We start from the raw sequence: 22,007 nt of genomic DNA, 5'->3' as shown, positions 1-22,007 counted from the left end.
CCACAAAATAACTTTTACATTTTTTGGTAAGATTTGGGGACCAGTTCTGTTTGTAAAAGGTATGGAGCTAGCAGATGATGAGGATCATTAGAGTACTGACTAGTGTAAACCTCATGATGTCACTATTGCGAGTTCAAACTACGGACCACAGAATTTAGTTGAATTGAACTACTTTGGCTGGAAATGGTATTCAATCTTGAATTTTTTTTTGTAGCACCTGTACCTCAGTGTATTTTGAGCTTTTGAGTCCATCCTCTGCATGGTTGGAACTGTACACGTTGTACATGTGTTTTATTGTATAAAATGTTAATAAAAACAATGTAAAAAAAAAAAAAGGAACTTATTCATTGACTAAAGTTGTGTTACTAAAACAAACACCAATAGTGGAATTTTATGATCTTTGGCGGGCTATGACTTTATGTTGAATTAAAAGTGTTGAAATCTTAAACACGGTCTTTGTGTCCTTTGTTGCACAATAAATGTGCCCCTCTTGTAAAATTACTGGCCCCAGTGCGGCCCCCCCAGTAAAATTGGTCTAGGACCACTACTGATTATGACTCTTTTTATTGCTGCTTTTTGATCCATGCCAGTTATAAATATATATATTTATTCTGGCCAAAAATAAATTGTGTCAGCCAAATGTAAAATGAAAGGGCGAGCAGGAGAAACACCACTGCACATATTATGCGGGTTACATGCACCTGAAGTAAACATGGAACAAAGAAACATTTGGGGCATATGCTCCAGGACCTCAGATGTGATCAGGTTGTGTTGACATACATTTCCGTAGTGGCCAGACAGTGATATTACATGTTCAGTGTCAGTCCATGACATCATTAGCCCCAAAAGAACATTTTCCTAATGACTAAAAATGGGACAGAGACGTCTGTAAAAAGACAGGTGTTTTACCTAAACAATTTGCAAGTACAAACCATTGATTCGCCCTTATTTAAATCATTACAACCAAAAAGTTCTAAAGAATGTGCTTAAAGCCAAATCTCACATGAACGAGGCCCCGCCTCCAATGCTGGATCCCGTTCCCTTTAGACATCCATGATAAGCACAAGCAATAAATTGTCTTTGCGGGAATAGGTGCAATCAATAATTTTGGGACACATTCCTCTTTGTATTCTTTTTCACATACACAATCAATTCATGAGAAGAGGTAAACAATAAATAATTTATTCCAACTTTGTGGTCAACAGTGTTTTACAAGGCCTCATCCAGGCACATGCTTTTGTTGCTGCAGATTGTGAAGTTATGTCAGGATCATGAATATGCGCGGTAGGAAGAAGCTGATGTCATCACTGTTGGTGGCCGATATTACTGAGAGCAGAGCAAAGAGGTAAGTGTGTATTTATAGCCATCGCTATTTCTTTTAAACAACATGATGAGTCTCTATTTACCACTAACATCAGCAACAGCTCCTTTCTGTCACACACCACCTGACAGCTTCATGCTTCTCTACTGAAGGATGTGTAATTCTAATTTTCTAAGATGTAATTTCTCCTACAATTTGTTCCTGCAGTAGTTAATTACTTAATTCATTAAAAGATGTCCAGCCAACTGTCAAGCCCGTACACAGGTAGGTCTGCATGAATTTAGACACACATACACACACACACACACACACACACACACACACACACACACACACACACACAAACACACACACACACACACACACACACACACACACACACACACACACACACACACACACACACACACACACACACACACACACACACACACACACACACTGCATGGTGAATGTTCGGTGGATCAGTGCTAAAGAACCTTGACAAACCAGAAATTGGAGAAGCTTTCTGACAGCTATAATTATGTTGATGGTCACCTCTTGACCTTGTTGCTATGAAAATGTAGACATTAATCTGACTGACCACCTGTCACTCGGCACCATGTTGGTCTTGGTCTTTATTTCCATCCCCCTTTACCCTCAACCTTCCGATCAAAGTGAGACACCGCCATGGGAGCAATGATTGGCTGAGCTGTCTGATAGCTACATTACTGCTGAGACACACCATTAGATTTAGACACATCTCGTTAGGCTCTGACATGATGTGACACACTGATTAATGAGCTTTTACCCATGTAGTGTTTTCTCTCACAGGTACAGGGCTTATATCTCTTTAAGTGGATTGAATGACTTTTCCAATGTGATCACTTTATCTTGGTCCATATTGATCGATGTTTTTATATGAACTTAACACAAAAAGAAAAATGTGTGTTTGGTAGATTATTTCTTTGTTGTAACAAAGCTTCTTGGCAATAACCCTCATACCATTGGAAAACCTGTTTTCTTATCTTTGAAATGGTGCCACATTTGTGAGGAGCGTGCATTTGTGGGAGGAGCAGCAGAGCTGAGTATGTGGGTTGCACCCATTAAAAATGTGACAAATATCGTCTCCCAAACTGCAGCCAATCTCCGGTCTCGTACGACTGTCAGTCCCACTTGCACTGGAACCTCAACATGTGAAAGAACATTATGTTCAGCGATGAGTCCAGATTCTGCCAACGGAACTTGGATCGTAGGGTCACAGTGTGGAGAACACACGGAGAACGCTCTGCTGATTGCTGCACTGATAGAGTAGGAGTGGAGAGGAGGGAATGGCCTGCAGTCCTGACCTCAACCCCATTGAACACTTATGGGATCAGCTGGGCGTACTGTCTGTGCCAGAGTGACGAACACAACCACGCTGGCTGACTTGGGACCAATGCTGGTTAAAGAATGGGATGCCATCCCACAGCAGTGTGATCAGACTGGAGACCAGCATGAGGAGGAGAGGCCAGGCTGTGTATGGTTCTTCCACACGCTACTCAGGCTGCTTGTTAATAAATTGTTGCCAATATGTCTTGTTTCATCAGACTTCAATCATCCAATCGACCAAACAACACCAAAAGAGTCAACAGCAAAAAAAAGCTGTGTGGCAGAGGAGATTTGTCACATTTTTCATGGGGTCAACCCACATACTCAGCTCTGCTTGCTCCTTCCACAAATGCATGTTCCTCACAAATGTGGCACCATCTGAAAAGTATGAAAACAGACTTTCGAACAGTATAAGATTTATTGCCAAGAAACTTTGTTACAACAAAGAAAGAATTTACCAAACACAAATTTCATAGCTTTTTACGTATTTACTGTTTTGTACTTTCAGCCACAGACTCACCCCACCTCGGCACAGCACTAAGCGCCTGGGAAACTCCTTTGTGCTTGTAACCATCAGGCTGCGCAACAAGGGGTTAACCATGTGACTCACTGACAATAACCCGGACTGCACATCAAGCCTGCACTTTTGCACAATAACTGTACCTGTATCAATCAATGTAAATATATTTAACAATCCGGATAAAAATTGATTATATGTTCACTTAAGTCCTTAATTCCGTTTTTTGTCTTAACAGATACTTGCCTGTACATCATTTTTATTTTATTTTTTATTATCCTGTGTGAACCACACTTTCCTGTTTTTCATTGTTATTCTGTTGCTGCTTTAACTACTGAATTTCCCATGGGGATTAATAAAGGTAATTCTTTATCTTGTCTTATTTTTGTGTTAAGTTTATATATACTCTGCCTGCACTGTGAGGTATATTGTAGCGATGTTTGTGAAGATGATGAAGAAGTCTCTGGAGACACCAGCTTGTATATAATAAGGTTTATTAGAAAACAGCATAGTATCATACACCAACATGGGCAATACGAGGTTCCCAGAACCAAATGTGGAAGTCCCCCCGAACAGTCTTTGTGCATGCAATTTATAGGAGAAAATGTGTTTGCATGTCCAATGTGTGTGTGTGACCAAAGGAGATGTTCTATAAGCCTGTGTAACCAAATAAGGAGAGATGTATGTTCTCGTCCTACATGTCTTGTGTCCCCAAATAAGGAGAGATGTATGTTCTCGTCCTACATGTCTTACGTGTACCCAAATAAGGTGAGATGTATGTTCTTCCAACAAGTCTTTCTCTTACTCATCCTAGGAGGCCCTCTGACGTATTCCAGATGTTGTTATGCAACCTCCTATGGCACCCCAGATGGGACTTTCTAAACAACCTCTTCTCTGCACTCTTTATGACCTCCGAGAGTGCCTAACTGTATATTAACCGATTTAACTACCTGTACATCTGAACAGATTTAATATACCACAACTGCAATAAAAGAACTTTATAGTAAACATACTTTAGATGTTTTTCCAACACTTATATGGTTTACCTCTGGATCACACCCACAGTATCATGGATAATTTACAAAAGCGTTGTCCAAACGTTTTTCACTGAGGGTCACTTACAGAAAAACATACGAAGGGCTGGGCCCCTCGCTAGAGGTGAGGTATATTGCCTCATAAGTTAAGTTATAAGTTAGCAAAATTAATCCAATGTAGATCAATTATTCTTGATAATTGAATATTGAAAGTAAGACAAAAGCCCACACCACAGCTCTACATAGAGATCTTGATTTTAAGGTTATGGGCAGCTCCTTAAAAGAGAAGCTTCAGATAGCTTTTAATAAGGGAAGATATGAAGGGTAGATTTCAAGCTTGTTATGTAAATAAGTTATTGCTTTTTTTTTTATCAACTAAGATTTGTTGGAAAATGTTTTCAACTTTAATGAACTCAATTCATTAGTCATAGGGCTTATTCACACATGAATTCTACAGTGCAATATACTTTTACGTATTTGTTTAAGAAGTACAATATAAATAAAGCACAAGTTTCAGTTGTAGGCAATATTCCACTCCATATTTTTTGAAATTGCTGAGGGCCAATTTAAAATGGACAACGGACCGCAGTTTTGACACCCCTGCTTTACAACATCATGGCCCCTGGTAACACACTGACACAACAACACAAGCTAACACATCACTGTTGTGTAATCACACCGACATGCAATAATGTCAAAAAGAACAGAGAACAGGTTATTTCCACCTGCTGCTTTAATTTTTTAACAGAAGAAGAAGGAGAAGAAGAACACTTTTGACTTTTGCAAAAACACTTCATTACATGTTTAACAAATGTACATTTGCCTCAAATAAAGTGCTTTATTGTGCAATAAAAATCAATTAACCTAAAATAAATAAATAAAAAAGCTAAGCCTTAAAAACTTGTGTAAAGTGCAAGTCCTCGTTAACAACAGAACATACAATGTCTTTATAACACCAACGTTGTTTGAAAGCGTCCAAGTCCCCAATGTGTTTATAAAAATAAACACATTGGGAGTCTGGCTCTTATTTTGCACAGCCAGATCGCTTTTGCTTCTTGTCCCTTCCTGTTTTCCACTCTGTTCTACCTAATTAGATAGATAGCCATTTTTGCTTCGCCAGAGAGGTAGTTTAGGAGCTGCCACTTTTCCTTGCTTGTCTTTCTGTATGGAGCCCCCACGATCAACACGCTCTCGGTAAAAGCTATACTAAAAAGACTAAAAACCAATGTTAAAAGAGAGATAAACCCGTGAGTCTCTGGCACTCTGTAAAAACATGGAAAACAGTCTCTCTAAAACCACAAAATGGACAATCGTTACTAACAGCAGGATTAATGATGGAGATAAAAGAATTGGAGGCGATAGCGCCGTGTAAAATTCTCCACTGGAGGTTGGCAGTACGTTTTTTTAAGGGAGGTTTGTACAGAATCCTCCACTGTGGGCCTGGTCCGTTTCCGGCACCCAGTCTGGTGCTCCACACAGTGGAGGCCCTGTCCTTCAGTCCATTTTTGTTTATGGTTTTGACAATGTTCATGTATATTGTCTTTCTGTCAGCTTTGTGCATGGTCATTTTCTCTGGGTTTGCAACCTTGAGCAGGGGGCCCGTCAGCTCTCCGAGCCCTGGGCTCAGGTAAATCTCCGGGAAAGGGTCTGGTTTGGCTCTGACCTGTCCGTAGCTCCTTAAAAGTCTCTGTTCCTCAGCGCAGAGGCTCCGGCTCCAGAGTTGCAGGATCCTCTGGGCCACCCGGACAGAGTGTAGACCCAGCAGAGAGCCCAAGGCCCGGGCATCGCTCAGCTCCGGCCCCACTGCATCCACCACCTGCTGAAGGCTCAGGGTCTCAGATCTGCACAGCGCCACCGCCAGTCCTGGTGTCTCGCTGCTGCTAATGTCCAGCCTGGCTCCATGAATCAGAGGCTCTTTTAACAACCAGTGCAGAGAGTCAGTCTTTGGACACCTTTTATGGTTAAAAAGGGCCCAAGACTTAAAAACACCCTGATAAAAGGGAGGTAACCCACTTAACTTTACAATGGTTAAATCAGTTAAAAACAGAGCAGCATCCAGTCCCAGGTTACTCACGCGTCTTAGAATGCAGCTGCTCACATCTCTCCACACCAAATCAGCCGGGCCGGTAAGATACCTTTGCAGAAACTGCATTCTAAAAGTGGCTGTTCGGCTGGCCAGGTGGACAAGGCCCTGTCCCCCCTCCTCTCTAGATAAAAACAGCACCCCCTGTGGCACCCAGTGTAGCCCATCCCAAAAGAAATCTACCAATTTCTTTTGTATTTGGGCCATTAGGCCTGAGGGAGGGTCTACACAGGTAAGACGGTGCCACAGTTGGGATGCCACAAGGTTGTTTAAAACCAACCTCTACCTTTAAATGACATCAATGAGCAGCCACTTCCATTTGGACAGTTTTTCCTCAATCTTTTCTGTAACGTTCTCCCAGTTCTTCTGGACTATATTTGTGTTCCCTACGAACACACCCAGGTACTTTATGCCATCTCTTTTCCATGTCATGCCCTGGGGAAGACGTGGGAGACCGCCACGCCACTCACCGACAGCGAGGGCCTCACTCTTCTTGCAATTGACCCTCGCTGCCGATGCTGAACTAAAATCTGTCACAATATGAGTTAAAATGTCTGCATCCCTCTGGTCACTAATAAAAACAAGGATGTCGTCCGCATATGCAGATAAAACCGTGTTTCTATTAAAAGCAGGTAAAAACAGCCCTTGCAATTTGGAGCGTATTTTGCAGAGGAGGAGTTCTAGGGAGAGTGCATAGAGCATCCCAGATAGAGGACAGCCCTGCCGGACCCCTCTACACACTGTAAAAGGAGCACACAGCCTACCGTTGAACTTCAGCACACTCTCAATCTTATTGTACAACACTTTGATCTTAGCTATGAAACCAGCGCTGAACCCAAACTTCTCCATTACTTTCCAGAGGAAGCTGTGCTCAACGCGGTCAAAGGCCTTTTGATGATCCAAAGAAATCAGACCAGTATTAATGCCCAATGAGCTGGAGACCTCCGAAACATCTCGAATCAGGTGAACATTGTCCACCATGGACCTGCTGGGCACACAGTAGGTCTGGTCCCGATGGATGACCTGCTCAATAGCTCTCCCCAGCCTGGTGGCCAAAGCCTTGGACAGAAGCTTGTAATCCACACACAGCAAAGACACAGGGCGCCAGCTTTTGATGTCCTGCAAGTTCCCTTTTTTTGGCAGCAGCGTGATCACCGCTCTGCTGCAGGACATTGGCATAGAGCCAGAGGCCAGACTCTCATTAAACAGTCTAACAGGTCATGAGACAAGGTGTCCCAATAGGCTTTAAAAAACTCTACCGAGAGGCCATCGATGCCAGGAGCCCGCCGTCCCTGCATGCCTTGCAGTGCGGCCTGCAACTCCTGCGTCGTCAACGGCCCTGCGAGCTGGGAGTTGGCCTCCTCAGAGACCTGAGGTAGTTCTGCACAAAACTCCTCTAAGAGCGTTTCGTCCTTATTATACTTGCTCGTGTAGAGGGTGGAATAAAAGCTCACAGCTCGCCTCCTGATCTGGCTTGGATCTGTTAATTCCTGCCCTGTGTCTGACAGCATTGAGTGGATTACCCGCCTCTGTCCATTCTTTTTCTCCAGGCCGAAGAAGAAACTAGTGGGAGCATCCATCTCATTATGTTTAGAAACTGGGACCTGACCAGTGCACCCTGAACTTTAACGTCCAGCAGGCTGGCTAGAGCCATCTTTTTCTGTTTGAGGATTTCAATATATCCTCGATCTCCTGTGGACTCGCTTATTGTTTCTAGTTCCACTATATCACTCTCCAGGTCTTTCATAGATCTGATGTTGTCCTGTGTGACATTGAGGGTGTGCTGTTGACAGAGCATTCTGATCTCAGTCTTACCATGGTCCCACCACTGCCTAAGACTGCTAAACTCTCCCTTCCTCTGTCTAAAAACACTCCAGAAATATATAAGGGCCTCTTTAAAATGTTTATCAAATGTTAAAACCAAATTAAAATGCCAATAAGCACTTCTCGGTAAAACATTTCTAATAAAAACATTACATAGAAGCAAAGAGTGATCTGTAAAACCAGCAGGAAGTATACTGCACATTTTAAAAGTATTAAAATGATGCTTAAAGCAGTAAATGCGATCTATTCTGGCTGATGAAATCCTATTCTCTCGGATGTGGGACCAGATGTACTGCCTATCGTCTGTGTGCATCCTTCTCCATACATCCACCAGGCCGTGGGAGTGGACCAGCTGCCTCAGAGCATGCTGGGATGCTGGATGCGGCTCTGCATGGTTGCGATCTAAAGATGCATTTTCCGTACAATTAAAATCCCCACCCACGAATAAAAAATCCTCCGTGGCACAGCCGTTTAAAACATCATTCACTTTTTGTAAAAACACCTTCCTCTCTGCACCGTTTGTTGGAGCATACCCATTCATAAAAACAGCCGTAAAAAGGTCAAACCGTGCTTTTAAAGGGAGGTTTAAAAGCAACCTCCCCTTGATAAACTGCTCGACCTCCAGTGAGACAGGATTAAAAGACTTGGAGAGAAGGAAGCCCACCCCTCCACTGAAAGAGGTGTTGTGGCTTAAAATGGCATACAATAAAAACAAATAAGTTAAATAAAACACACATAAGGGGTTTTAACTTCATTGCGGCTTATTTGTTTCCGTACTCTATACACAAGTTTTCTTAGTCTCCAAACTTCTTGTTCCGTGAAGACAGACTCCTCTTTTTGGCTAAGGTGGAATTTGGCCGCGGAACAAAAAACGACCAAGTCAGGGAAATACTCTTCCACAACTACCCCATGCTGGTTCTTTGTCTGGAGCAGATAGTTTTTAATCATTTCCGCTGTGTACATTTTTTCCTTTTGACTGTCACTGAACCCTATCACGTCACTGCCGTCCGACACACACTCATCCCCACTCTCATCTGCCATTGCTCTCTTCCTTTCTTTCCCTCGCTCCCTATTTTGCTGCTCTTCATAACAGTAGGTGCATTGTTCCTTGTGATTCTGCGTTTATTAGCAGTCTTTTTTTTTGTTGCTATTGCTGTTGCCACCTCTTCATCCTCCATCTCAGCAATCTCCACCTGTTTTCCTCTCCTCTCCTGTTTTAACCATATGCGTTTCGTTTTCCATATTTTCCTCCTGTGTTTCACAGATTTCACCTGTCTATAGGCTACCATGTTTTCGATTATCTCAGTTTTTTTGTGTTTTTTTTATGTAAACCCATTTCCGCCAGGAAAAAAAAGTAAAAAAGTCGAAATTATGAGATAAAAAGTCATAATTATGAGATAAAAAAAGTCGAAATTATGAGATAAAAAGTCATAATTATGAGATAAAAATAGTCGTAATTATGAGATACGAAGTGCGCATGCGCCTCAATGGCAGTGTTTTCAATGGTCCCTTCATTCATCATCTCGGTGCCTAACCACGCTCACAATATGCAATCCTAAATGAGGTAACTATAGGTGACTTTAGTTAGATCGGATGTTAGACGTAATCGTTAAGTCTTCTAGTCTGTCGTTGCTGTTAATTTAGCTTCAGATATGTGAATATGTCATTGAACCCATAAAGTTTCGTTGTAACGTTCACGCCACTAAATGGTGTCCCTGAAATGACAAGTGTGTGTTAACCGTGTGTTAACTTTACTGCGGCAGTGAGTAACTTTATTTTTACTCGAAGGCGGTTACAATACCATATCAGCCTAAACATATCTCTGTAACCAAGAGTTGGTAAGTCAAATTTTGTCATAGCTATATCCTACTGTTAATTAAACTCCCTGTTCACGCACGACTGCGTGGCCACACACAGCTCCAACACCATCATCAAGTTTGCTGACGACACGACCGTCATCGGCCTGATCACAGACGGCAACGAGACGGCGTACAGAGAGGAGGTCAGAGCCCTGACATCTTGGTGCCAGGACAACAACCTCCATCTCAACGTCAGCAAAACAAAGGAGCTGATTGTGGACTACAGGAAGAGGCAGAGAGAGGCACACACACCCATCACCATCGACGGGACTCCTGTGGAGAGAGTCAGCAGCTTCAGGTTCCTCGGGGTAAACATCAGTGAGGACCTGACATGGACACATCACACCAGGGTCATATCCAAGACGGCTCGACAGCGGCTCTTCTTCCTCCGCAGGCTGCGGAAGTTCAACATGGACTCCAGGATACTCTGCAACTTCTACAGGTGCACCATCGAGAGTATCCTGACTGGCTGCATCACTGCCTGGTATGGCAGTTGCACCGCCCTCAACCGTAAGACTCTACAGAGGGTGGTGAAAACTGCTCAGCACATCACCAGGACGGAGCTGCCATCCATGGAGGACCTCTACACCCAGCGGTGTAGGAAGAAGGCCGGTAAGATATTTCAAGGTTTCAAGGTTTCAAGGTTTTATTGGTCATATGCACAGCAGATACAGCGTATATGTTGGCAATGAAAATCTTATGTCGCGTGCTCCTCCAACAACTCAACATGCATGGTGCAAAAGATAAATAAAGTAGTGCAAAAAGAGAGAAGAATATTTACAATAAATATTAAAGGACCCCCATCACCCCAGCAACAATCTGTTCTGTCTGCTGCCGTCTGGCAGACGGTACCGCTGCATCCGGAACAAGACCACCAGACTCAGAGACAGTTTTATACCACAGGCTATAAGACTGCTGAACTCCTGAGCTGTGTGAATGTCTACTCACATCTTTTTATAGTACACACATATACTGTATATTATACACATCTGCCATACATATCTGTTTATAGTACACATATCTATATATTATACATATCTGCCATATACCTCTGTTATACATAATATATGCATCTGTCCATACCTCCTCATTCAACAGTGTAAAGTATTTAAATACTTTCAATGTATTCCACATATGTATATATTTCACATCCTCAAATCTTTATTGTTGTTATTGTAAATATTCTTCTCTCTTTTTGCACTATTTTATTTATCTTATTTGCACCATGTAGCCTATGTTGAGTTGTTGGAGGAGCATGGGATATACGATTTTCATTGCCAACATATACGCTGTATCTGCTGTGCATATGACAAATAAAACCTTGAAACCTTGAAACGTGACGCTGTGAAGACCTAAAGCATGCGGCAATACAGATATTTTAACGTTACATGTGCACCGAGTTGTCCGTCGCTTTGGATAAAAGCGTCTGCTAAATGACTGTAATGTAATATAATGTAATGTAATGTCCCCTGTTGCTTTCCAATTTAGCTAGCTCTTATGGGGCACATGCTAAAGCCATACCGATTATTACTCAGTAAAAACATCCCGTATGAATGAATAGGTGGCTCGCTCAGCTCGTGTGGATAGTTTTGATTATTGCACGGTTATCTTGGCTAATTGCTGAATCTAGTAATCAGCAGTGTTGGGGAGTAACGGAATACATGTAGCGGTGTTACGTATTCAGAATACAAACTATGAGTAACTGTATTCCGTTACAGTTACAATTTAAATAGATGGTATTCAGAATACAGTTACATTGTTGAAATCAATGGATTACATGACGATACTTCTCTGTTTCACGAGTTTATTCACTCTAAATAAATTAATGCATTTCCCAGAAGCCCCAACCCCAACATGAAAACGAACGATTGTTTGCGTGATTAGTCACAATTAAGTCCGAAGAGGAACAGCAGGAGCTGTAGAGCTGGAGCCGGAGCCGGCACAACAGAGCCAGGGCAGGAATGCGTTTTTATTACATGGAAATTCAAACAGCATTTCACATTAAAGAAAGAGAAGGGAGAACCAAATATAACTGTGCAGTGCAACCTCTGCTTGCCAGCAACCAACCTCCTTTCAGCGTCCAAAGACTCCACCTCCAACCTGAAGAACCATCTTAAAGTAAGTTCGTTTTTTTAATTATCCGGGGGTTGTCGTCTGCTGTAGTTTTACTGGTCATCTTGCTATTTAATAGTTGTATCAGTTATGTGCAACTTTTCATTCTATATAGTACTTAATGTGCTGATTTACTAGCCCCGGAGCCATTGAAAGAGTCTGACTAGCCCTGTTTGACATGCTAGCTAACGTTAGCTAAAATTAGCTTGTGTTCAGTGTTATTTATTTGTGCTCTTGATGTCTTTCTTTATTTTAGAGGAAGCATTCCAGTGTCTTGAAAACAGCAGAAATGGCATCAGATGATGGTGGTGAACGAAGAGCCATGCCCACCACACCTCCTCTCAAACAATCAACACTCAGCACCTCAGCAGTCACCCAAAGAAAAGTAAACTCCTTGGTTCTTGAGTTCGTAATTGCAGATGTGCAGCCCTTTTCATTAGTGGAGAATGCCCCATTCCGTAAGATGATCGAAGGAATTAGTGGGGGTAGGACACCCATGTGCAGAAAAACATTAATGTTACGCATTGAAAGGGGATCTCAAAGTATGAAGGAGGCACTTACTGAAACTCTTCAGGATGTTCAAAACGTGTGCACAACAGCAGATATATGGACGGCTCATCATAGGAGTTTCATGGGAATCACGTGTCACTGGATTGAGCCAGAGACATTAGATCGAAAGTCTGCTGCGCTGGCATGTGAAAGGATAAGGGGCCACCACACCTATGATGTGATTGCTGCCAAAATTAGTCAGATTCATGCAGAATTCCAGATCCAAGGCAAAGTCAGTGCCACAGTCACTGACAATGGTAGCAATTTCGTGAAGGCATTCAATGAATATGGAGGGTGTGAAATGGATGATGAGATGGATGGCGTACATGATGTGCAGTTTGCTGATGTCTCTGAAGTTCATCAGGAGGAGCAAGAGGAAGAGGAGCTAAACTTTTTTTTGCCACCTCACCATCGATGTGCCGCGCACACTTTGAATCTTGTTGCCACAAATGATCTTGACAAAGTTGCCTCGCAGGGTGTTTCTCGAAAACTATACAGAAGTGCAATGTCAAAATGTGCTGCAATCTGGAATAAGTCTCATCGCTCCTCAGGTGCTGCTGATGCAATTGACGAAATTGCCCAAATGAGATGTTTGGTACCTTCAGTGACTAGGTGGAGCTCAGAGTATCATTCAATCGAGAAGTTAATGAGTCTCACTGAGAGTCAGCTCAATGGAATCTGTGACCAGCTGAAAGTGGCCAAACTGCATCCTCAAGAGATGATGTTTCTAAAAGAGTACACAGCCATTCTGAAACCTCTTGCCTACTCAATCAACCTGCTCCAGGGAGAAAAGAACTGTTACTTTGGATACATAGTTCCCACCATTCTCAGCCTAAAAGCCAAGTTAGCTGTAAAGTTGACACAAGTGCAGTTCTCAACCCACATCCTCTCAGCTGTTATAAAAGCCATTGACACTCGATTTGGGCAGGTGTTGGCCTCCCATGAGGCAAGGATGGCGGCTTCCACCATCCCAAAGTTTCGACTGTGGTGGCTTGCTGATGAAGAGAGGGAAGCCATGAAAAGAGCAATGGTCCAAGAGACTCGTCTTCTTTATACAGAGCCTTCTGAGGACGCCAGCACATCTGGAAATGCCGCAGTTGGAGGTGATCCAGAAGATGATGACAACTTCTTCACTTTTGAGAGAGCACAGATGACAAGTTCATCAGTGGAGGAAGAGGTGCAGAGGTATCTCCAAGATTCAGACAAGTCATTGGCTTTATTGAAGATGTATCCAATGATCAGAGCCCTCTTCTTAAAGTACAATACTACTCTGACATCAAGTGCTCCTGTCGAGCGTCTCTTTAGCCAGGGAGGACTTATTTTCACTCCACACCGTAACAACATGACAGATAAGCACTTTGAGCAGGCTCTCCTGCTGCGATACAACCGCCTTTACTGGAGTGTTGATATGTAGAGTAGGTGGGTCAAATATATAGGTAGGTGGCTCAAAGCATATTGGCTTTAGGTTCACAGGCATTCACAGGCAATGCACATTGACAACAACATTATTCTTTTTAAAACCAATTGTTGTATTTTTTTCATCTGACATTCACATAAAAGCAACACCTTACATGCCTTCTGCAAATGTTTGCAAAAAAAAGTTTTTCACCCTATGTACAACTTTGACATTTTGGATTGTTTTTTGCTGCTAGCCTTTGTTGTTACATTACCAAGAAGTAATGTTGGTTTTTCAATATAACATTTGGTGGTGTAGTTTAAAAAAAGGATATCATTTTGCCATCAACACATTCAGTTTGTGTTTCTGTTTTGTTTTGAAGGACCGTTATTAGTGTATCTTTCTTAATGGAAGAACAGTAATGTTTAAAAAGTCAGCTGTAACAATCTTAATGGAATGTTTCATATCATCCTTTTATGCTTTTGTCATGTAAAATCGGGACAAGGGTAGGGAAAATGCAGGTTTTCCTCTGGTGCTTTTTATTTTTAAGGTGATAAGTTGGAACACCTACGCACTTAGTCGCTCAGTGAAAAAAAAATGTTAGATGTAACAGCTAATTCTGAACAGAAACAGAGTATTTTATGTTTTTCTATTTTCCCACTTTTAACAGCTGAGTAAATAAAGAAACTGAATGGGAAAATTGGTCAATTCTTCTTTTTTTTTTAACCAAGCAAAACATATTTTGTGTTAACATACCCTTAGTCTTTGTTCAGGGCACATTTTCTGGACATTTCTTTGTTCCTCTACAGAAAATTATCATATATTGCACTTTCAGGGTGACTTGGACCTAACACATTCAGCCAAATGGAACAGAAGAACACACCAGAATAGGGCTGTTTAGTAAGCAGAATTGTATAAAATGCAATTCAATGTGGAAGTAATCCAAGTATTCAGAATACGTTACTCAGATTGACTAATGTAACGGAATACGTTACAAATTACATTTTTGGGCATGTATTCTGTATTCTGTAACGGAATACGTTTTGAAAGTATCCTTCCCAACACTGGTAATCAGGCGCTTGATAATGCAGGCAGGTATATTGGCAAAATACAAGTAAGAGAGAGTCTAAAACTGTTCGATTCCATCCCATCAACTTTCCTGCTGCTGCAACCTTAAATGCGATTTATTGACTTCCATGTAGCTTAAAAATAATGATTCAAGCATAATTTATGCAGACCATCTTGTGCGTAATATCAGTTTACTATAGCACTTATAGTCGCCTCCTTCTATGTGAGTGAGCACTTTATTATGTCTTCAATACACTTGGGTAGTCACGCGTAAGATATTTAAAACGGACAGTCAGACATCTGTCTCGTTCACATTGTATCAGCCCACAACTCTGTCTCATGTCCGGTTATCTTAAAAATATCTTGCTGCCTCATCCCCTTACTTGTCACATATAAAAATACACATAACAGTGAGTTGTTGCCATTTGATTTGCGTTTTAATGATCTCATCACTATGTATACAGTATAAAGGGATAAAACAAAGAACTATACTTAATAATGAAATGCTCTGTTTCCATCATTGAGTGTTTGTCTCAACACGTTCAGTTTTCTAATCACAACAAAAATATAGCTTAAGGAAATGCTTCATGACAATGTCATAACAAGGGAAAATATCTGAAAATGGCCAACTACACGTTGTTTGCATGTAACAAGATGTTTAGTTGTGAAATATTAATACAAGCTGGTTCAGTTAATAGTCCTTTTGTAAAAATCTCTTCTTACTACATAGTTCTGAAATAAAGCCAGGGTATTAAGTACATGAATATTCTTATGGCATATTTAACCATTTTTCATTTTTACAAAAATATAATTTTTAAACACATGCATTGTACTAATAGGCTTCTGTATTTTATTGATAACTGAGTCAGCATCCAGCCGAACAATTTATTATAAACTACATTTGCTACCGGTACTAGATCATCCAGTGTTGTCATAAGCTTCTTCACAATTTCATCAAATGGAGTGATTATTTATGAACTTACTAAGTATCGAAAGTTACATCTGAAAACCAAGAGACTGATTTTAGATATTTAAAGAAAAAATAAATTGAAACAATGCTCCTTTTCTTCTTAGATGAACATTTAGACCATAATGAAAGGTTTTGTCTTATTTAAACATGAAATAACTGTGAAGATGCTTGGATACCAAATCCATAAACATCAAAGACTTTGAAAATCAATAGATGATTATTTATTTATTTGAGGTCACATTTAAGTTTTAATTTGATGAGCTAAGTGACTACTTAAGGTCACGACATGTGCCTCAGGAAGACATACAGTGAATGGAGCAGGAGAAGGTAGTTAGTATAGGAAATGCTTAATTTTGACAAATCACAAATAAAAAAAACAAAGTTTGAAAGAGCTTTGTATATAATATCTCGTGCTGTATATGCATTGTTATAATTTAATGCACTTGACCTCAGAATTCATGAAATATTTCTTAATTTTAGATTGACTCCAGTGTCATACACCTCATGACAGATGACCAGCTAAGAGAGTATCTGCCATCTTATGGTGATCGACTGGCTGTTTTTGGATACTGCAGACGGAAGGAAAAAGAACCCAGTAATCGCAAGTCAAAAATCTTTGAGCGACTTCGAGGAAAGTTCTCAAGAAACAAAGGGGATCATGTGCCTGAGATAGAGCATCAAACCATTTCAAAGAATGCTCAGAAGAACCAGAGCAGAGAAAAATAGAATTGGGAGGGCTGCATTCCAGAGGGGGAATTTGTGCAGGTACGCACAAGAAAGGGTGGGGGAACCAGAAAAGAGAGTGTGCCAAAGGACAGTAAAAAACAGAACTTGATTGAAAAGGCTGTGCAGTTGTTTTTACCAGATGGGAAAAGTGCAGAGGGGAGTCTTTCTGATTTTGACATAGATTTAACTGACTTTCAGCAGCATCCATTAGTGGAGAGCGTCACAGTTGGGGAACTGTATGAAAAGACAAAGTTACCGCTGTTACGTTTCTATTTGACAACCAAGAAGAGAGACATCACCAGTGACATAAATGTGGAGGAGGAGAATAGTGATGCAACTGCACAAGAAGGTGACAAGACACATGACAGACAAGATACCGATCACCACACTCCAGGCACTGCAACAAACACTGTGGAGATTAATACCTCAGATGTAATTTATGTTGGAAGCAGCACAGTATTTGCAAATGCAAGCAGTGACAGTGTTTCCCTTTTTTACACCATAGTCGACCCAACTGATACATGTGGGTCTACTGAACATGAAACGTTACTTCACATGGATGCTTTAAAGGATAGTGGCATTGTAACTTTCCACACAGAAAGCATCGCTGGGATGGAGTACTCAAGTCTTGAGGATACCTTGCCTTTCTCTCAGGAACTACCTTTTGAATCACATTTGCCTCTTCCCACAGATATGTTGCAGGAACAAGCCAATCAGAGAGAAAGACAGAAAAAAATTGTTGCTCTTCATCGTGGACAGATTCTCAAAGAACTTATTCAAGTGTTTTCTGAAGAAAGTATCATGGAGGGTCATGTTCACTTTCAAGTTATTCTTCCTGATGGAAAGCTTGAAAACACTGTAGATGATGGAGGTGTTTTGAGGGATGTACTGTCAGAATTTTGGAATGACTTCTATGAGCAGTGCACCATGGGAAATGGATTCAAAGTGCCATACCTACGTCACGATTTTGGTAAACAAGAATGGGAAAGTGTAGGCCGAATAATCACATTTGGCTGGCAAAAGGAGAAGTACCTTCCTTTAAAACTTGCACCTGTACTTCTGGAGCCAGCTGTTTTGGGCTTTGTGGAGAGTAATCTTCTGGACTGCTTTTTCAAGTATGTATCAGAGTCTGAGCAAGTGGTTTTTGAATCTTGTCGCTCAGATTTTGAAAGTGTTGACCAGGAAGAATTGTAGGAAATCATGGACATTCACAACTGCCGGAGACTTCCAACAGCTGATAACATTGAGCAAATCTTGAGGGAGCTTGCTCACCAAAAACTGATTCAAGAGCCCGCTTTTGTGATTGAACAGTGGACCAACACACTTGCACCTGTTAGATCAGAGCTGAAAGGGATCTCAGCAGTCTATGAAGAGCTACAACCAACATCAAGGAAGATTATGAGGTGTATTATTTACCCCAGTACCCAGAATGCCCAGGAGAAACAAATTGTCAAGTATGTAAGTGCATACCTTAGAGCAGGGGTTTTCAACTGGTTTTGTCCCAGGGACCACCATTCGGACTAGAAAGCAATCCGCGGCCCACTGATGTGCCTGCGCGTGCGCGTGTGTATTTGGTGTTACATGCATAGCTCAATGCATGAAACATGAAAGAGAGGCCACGCAGATTTTATAATAATAAAAGTAGATTTATTAAATTAAATTAAATTAAAGATTATTTTAAAGAAAGAATAAAGAATAATAAAGTGTTGTGCAATTCAGTATTGGGAAAAGTAACTAAAAATGTCATGCAAAGTCAGTCTAGGTGTGTGACAAAACAACAACGGAGAACAAAAATCCAACAACACCGGAGAACCAAAATCCAACAAATGAAGACCAAGGCAGCCTCAACTGCTGGCTGGTCAGGGCTTTTATAACCCAGCCAGGACAGACCTGTCACCAATCACCTGCTGTAGAGACAGAGAGATTGAGAAAAGCAGAGAGAGATTGAGAAAAGCAGGGAAAGAGAACAGGCTTACCATTAACACAGGGCGGGGCCTAAACCCGCCAGGGTCGTAACAGTGAAAACATGGGAGAATTAGGCCTACCTGTCAGTGTGATATCTGGGCGTGGTGAAGTCCACACAGCCTGTCTATTCGTGGCGAAATGGTAGACAGAGACAGTCTCATGTCATTCTCTGGATCAAGCCTAGCCCTGTACTTATTCTTTAAGTACGCCAGTGTAGAAAAACCACTCTCACACAGGTATGTGGTTGGAAAGGGCAAAAGACACCTCATTGCTTTTGCAGCAAGCTGTGGAAATTCTGTCTGGCAACTTATCCAGAATTTAACAAGGGGCTGTGTGTCGTACATATGCCTCCTGACAGAGTCTGTGGACATCTCAATCAGCTTATCCTCTTCCACAGCCGTCAGACTTGACCCTACTGATGCATCGTCACTGAATGGGAGCAGGATCCACTTGCTGTCACGGCGCCACTCTTCCGAATCAGTGAAGTACTTTGCGAATTGACGCACAAGCTTCCTCAAATGCTCACATATAGTGTCGTTGATGTCAGTGCTGTCAGGGTATTCCTCAACTGAAGGAAACATCGCCAAGTTATTGCTCTCCACTCGTTCGATCCACTTTGACATTTTTTTCACAAATGCGTCGAGCTTCTCGTAGAGCTGCATGACGTTTGCATCTCTCCCTTGCATGGAGCTGTTCAACTTGTTCAGCTCTGCAAAAACATCTGTGAGGTACGCCAGCTTAGTTAACCAGTAACTATCGTTGAAATTGGAAGCCAGATCAGAATGCTTCTCGCACAAGAACTCGTAGATAGCTCCGCGTAGTTCAAACACACGGGCGAGCACAGCGCCGCGAGACAGCCAACGCACCTCTGAATGATAAAGGAGAGAGCTGTGTTCACTTCCCAAGTCATGGCATAGGGATGAAAACAGGCGTGTATTCAATGCGTTTCGTTTTATGAAGTTGACCGTCTTGACAACGACATCAAACACACCACTGAGCTCAACACTGAGATCTTTGGAGGCGAGAGCCTCTCTATGAATCAGGCAGTGTGTCCAAATTACCCCCGGAGCCACCCTCCTTACATGCGCAAACAGTCCAGTCTTGCTGCCACTCATGGCTCGGGCCCCATCGCTGCATAATGCAACGCACCTCTGCCACGAGATATTGTGCTCCGTGAAAAAATCGTCCAGTGCTTTAAATATTTCTACACCGGTAGTTCGCCCGGGCAGTGGTTTGCAAAAAAGAAATTCCTCGCACATAGTGCCACTGTCCTCGTATCGCACAAATGTTAACAGTTGCGCATCATTAGTAACATCTGTCGTCTCGTCGATTTGAAGGGAAAACAGAACTGTCTGAAGTTTTGCCATCAGCTGGTCTTTGACATCATTTGCCATTTCCCCAATTCGTCTTCCGATTGTGTTGTCTGACAACGGAATAGTTTTTAATTTGTTGGCACATTCTTCGCTTACCATAGCTCTGCACATATCTATGGCTGCTGGCAATATAAGCTGCTCTGCAATGGTATGGGGCTTCTTACTTTTTGCAACCCTGAGAGCGACCAGATACGATGCTTTCAGTGCGTTTTCATTTATTTTTGCACTCTTCCTCATGGTAGCCTGCTGTCCTTTGAAATCACGCAACATCTGTTGCATGTACTCAACGGGTTTGGCCTTCAAGTGGACGTGATGCGTCTCCATATGCCGCGTAAGTTTCGACGGCTTCATAGCTTCATTACAGAGAATTGTTGAACATACGAAACACAGTGGTACCTCCTCTCCTGCTCTGTCTGTCGTCACTGTGAATCCATATTTAACATATTCCTCATTGTATTTTCTTTTTCGTCTTTTTTGCGAAGTTGACGCTTCGGAAGCCTGTCCTTGCCCTATCGTGGCGGCCTGTCCCTCTGTCGTGGCAGCCTGACCCTCTGTCATGGCAGCCTGTCCCTCTGGCACTTTCCTCACTACAAAACGATCCATTGGTGCTAGATATATAGCTAGACTAGTACATATGTAACAAATGTTTGCTGTACTACAACCTATCTTAAAATACTCTCGTCGGCTATGCTTATAAATGTGTGTCAACTTTGCTCGCAAGACTGTACGTAATGAATAATAAGTGAGGTTAGCGACGCAACTCATTACCATTAGCGAATCACAGGCTACCATAGACTGGATAGGCGCAAGGCTACATTCTGTCAGCTTGAATTTCCTTTATATTATTTTAAACATATTTTTCACGATATGTAACGGTATTCTGGAAATGTGTTGAAATATCAAAGCGAATTTATATTAAAAAAAAACAATGGTGAACTGATCAACATAGGCTCTTGTCACGGACCACATGCAATGCCGCCGCGGACCACCAGGGGTCCGCGGACCACCGGTTGAAAACCCCTGCCTTAGAGAGTCAGACACCCAGCACCTCTCCTTTTTCCTCAGATTTTGCACTGGATCAGACTTGTTCACAGGAAAGAGCATCACTGTCAGCTTCACACAAATTCAGGGATTTCAGAGAAGACCTGTTGCTCATACATGTGGCTGTTACTTGGAGTTGCCAGTCAGTTATGACAACTACCCAGATTTTCAACATGAAATGAACAAAGTCTTGGAAAGCAACGTGTGGGTAATGGACATAGTCTAAGATGCAAAGATTTCAGCCAACTGGAACTTGGACTGCCATCACAGGTTCATGTTTAGGATTTTTCTTTTTCACTTATGTTTTGTTAAACATTGTTTTCTGTTTCAGCACACATTATTTTAAGCAGTAAGATTGATGGCTTATATTGTTAGACCTCACAAACAACCAATGAGTTATTTCAGACTACAAAGTGTTGTGGTTATTAAGAAACACATCCGGTAATGCTGAGGGTAATTTGGGAGAGAAAAATTGAGGGAATGTATTTACAACTATCAAGTCTGAATCTAGCAGGGCATTGCTATTTCAGAGAACATAGTGTTATGGTTATTAAATGAATCAAATATTGTGATGTCAAAGGTTAATTTGGGATGAGAGAACATTTAATTAATTTGAGTCTATGTTTACTTGATAGATTTAGAAACTTTGTGTTCACAAAGTTCCCTCTTCTCTCACATCACATAGTAATCCTATCTTGTTATAATTTCCGTTTTCTTTTTCAAATTTCATATTTCAAGCACAACGTGCTCTGTTCAGGTGCTGATGTTATGTACCAAAAGACAGCTTGGCACTGTCAACCTTTCCATAAGCCTTTTAGA

General features: G+C 41.7%; 1 protein-coding gene across 1 annotated transcript; it reads right to left on the bottom strand.

The window, feature by feature from the left end:
* Nucleotides 1–18,286: 18,286 nt before the first annotated feature.
* On the bottom strand, nucleotides 18,287–21,180 carry LOC134865659 (protein FAM200A-like). The gene is made up of 2 exons (XM_063885320.1): nucleotides 18,855–21,180; nucleotides 18,287–18,716 (listed from the first exon to the last, which is right to left on the bottom strand). Exon 1 carries the CDS (start codon nucleotides 20,937–20,939, stop codon nucleotides 18,858–18,860), a length of 2,082 nt encoding a protein of 693 aa, XP_063741390.1. The 5' UTR covers nucleotides 20,940–21,180; the 3' UTR covers nucleotides 18,287–18,716; nucleotides 18,855–18,857.
* Between the last annotated feature and the right edge of the window lie 827 nt (nucleotides 21,181–22,007).

This window comes from Eleginops maclovinus, chromosome 6 (assembly GCF_036324505.1).
Source record: "Eleginops maclovinus isolate JMC-PN-2008 ecotype Puerto Natales chromosome 6, JC_Emac_rtc_rv5, whole genome shotgun sequence".
NCBI lineage: Eukaryota > Metazoa > Chordata > Actinopteri > Perciformes > Eleginopidae > Eleginops > Eleginops maclovinus.
This window is presented reverse-complemented; position numbering and strand designations above follow the sequence as displayed.

What these genes read in the sequence shown, in the direction of transcription:
- LOC134865659 (XM_063885320.1), bottom strand. Translation starts at nt 20,939, where the DNA reads ATGGTAGCCTGTGATTCGCTAATGGTAATGAGTTGCGTCGCTAACCTC.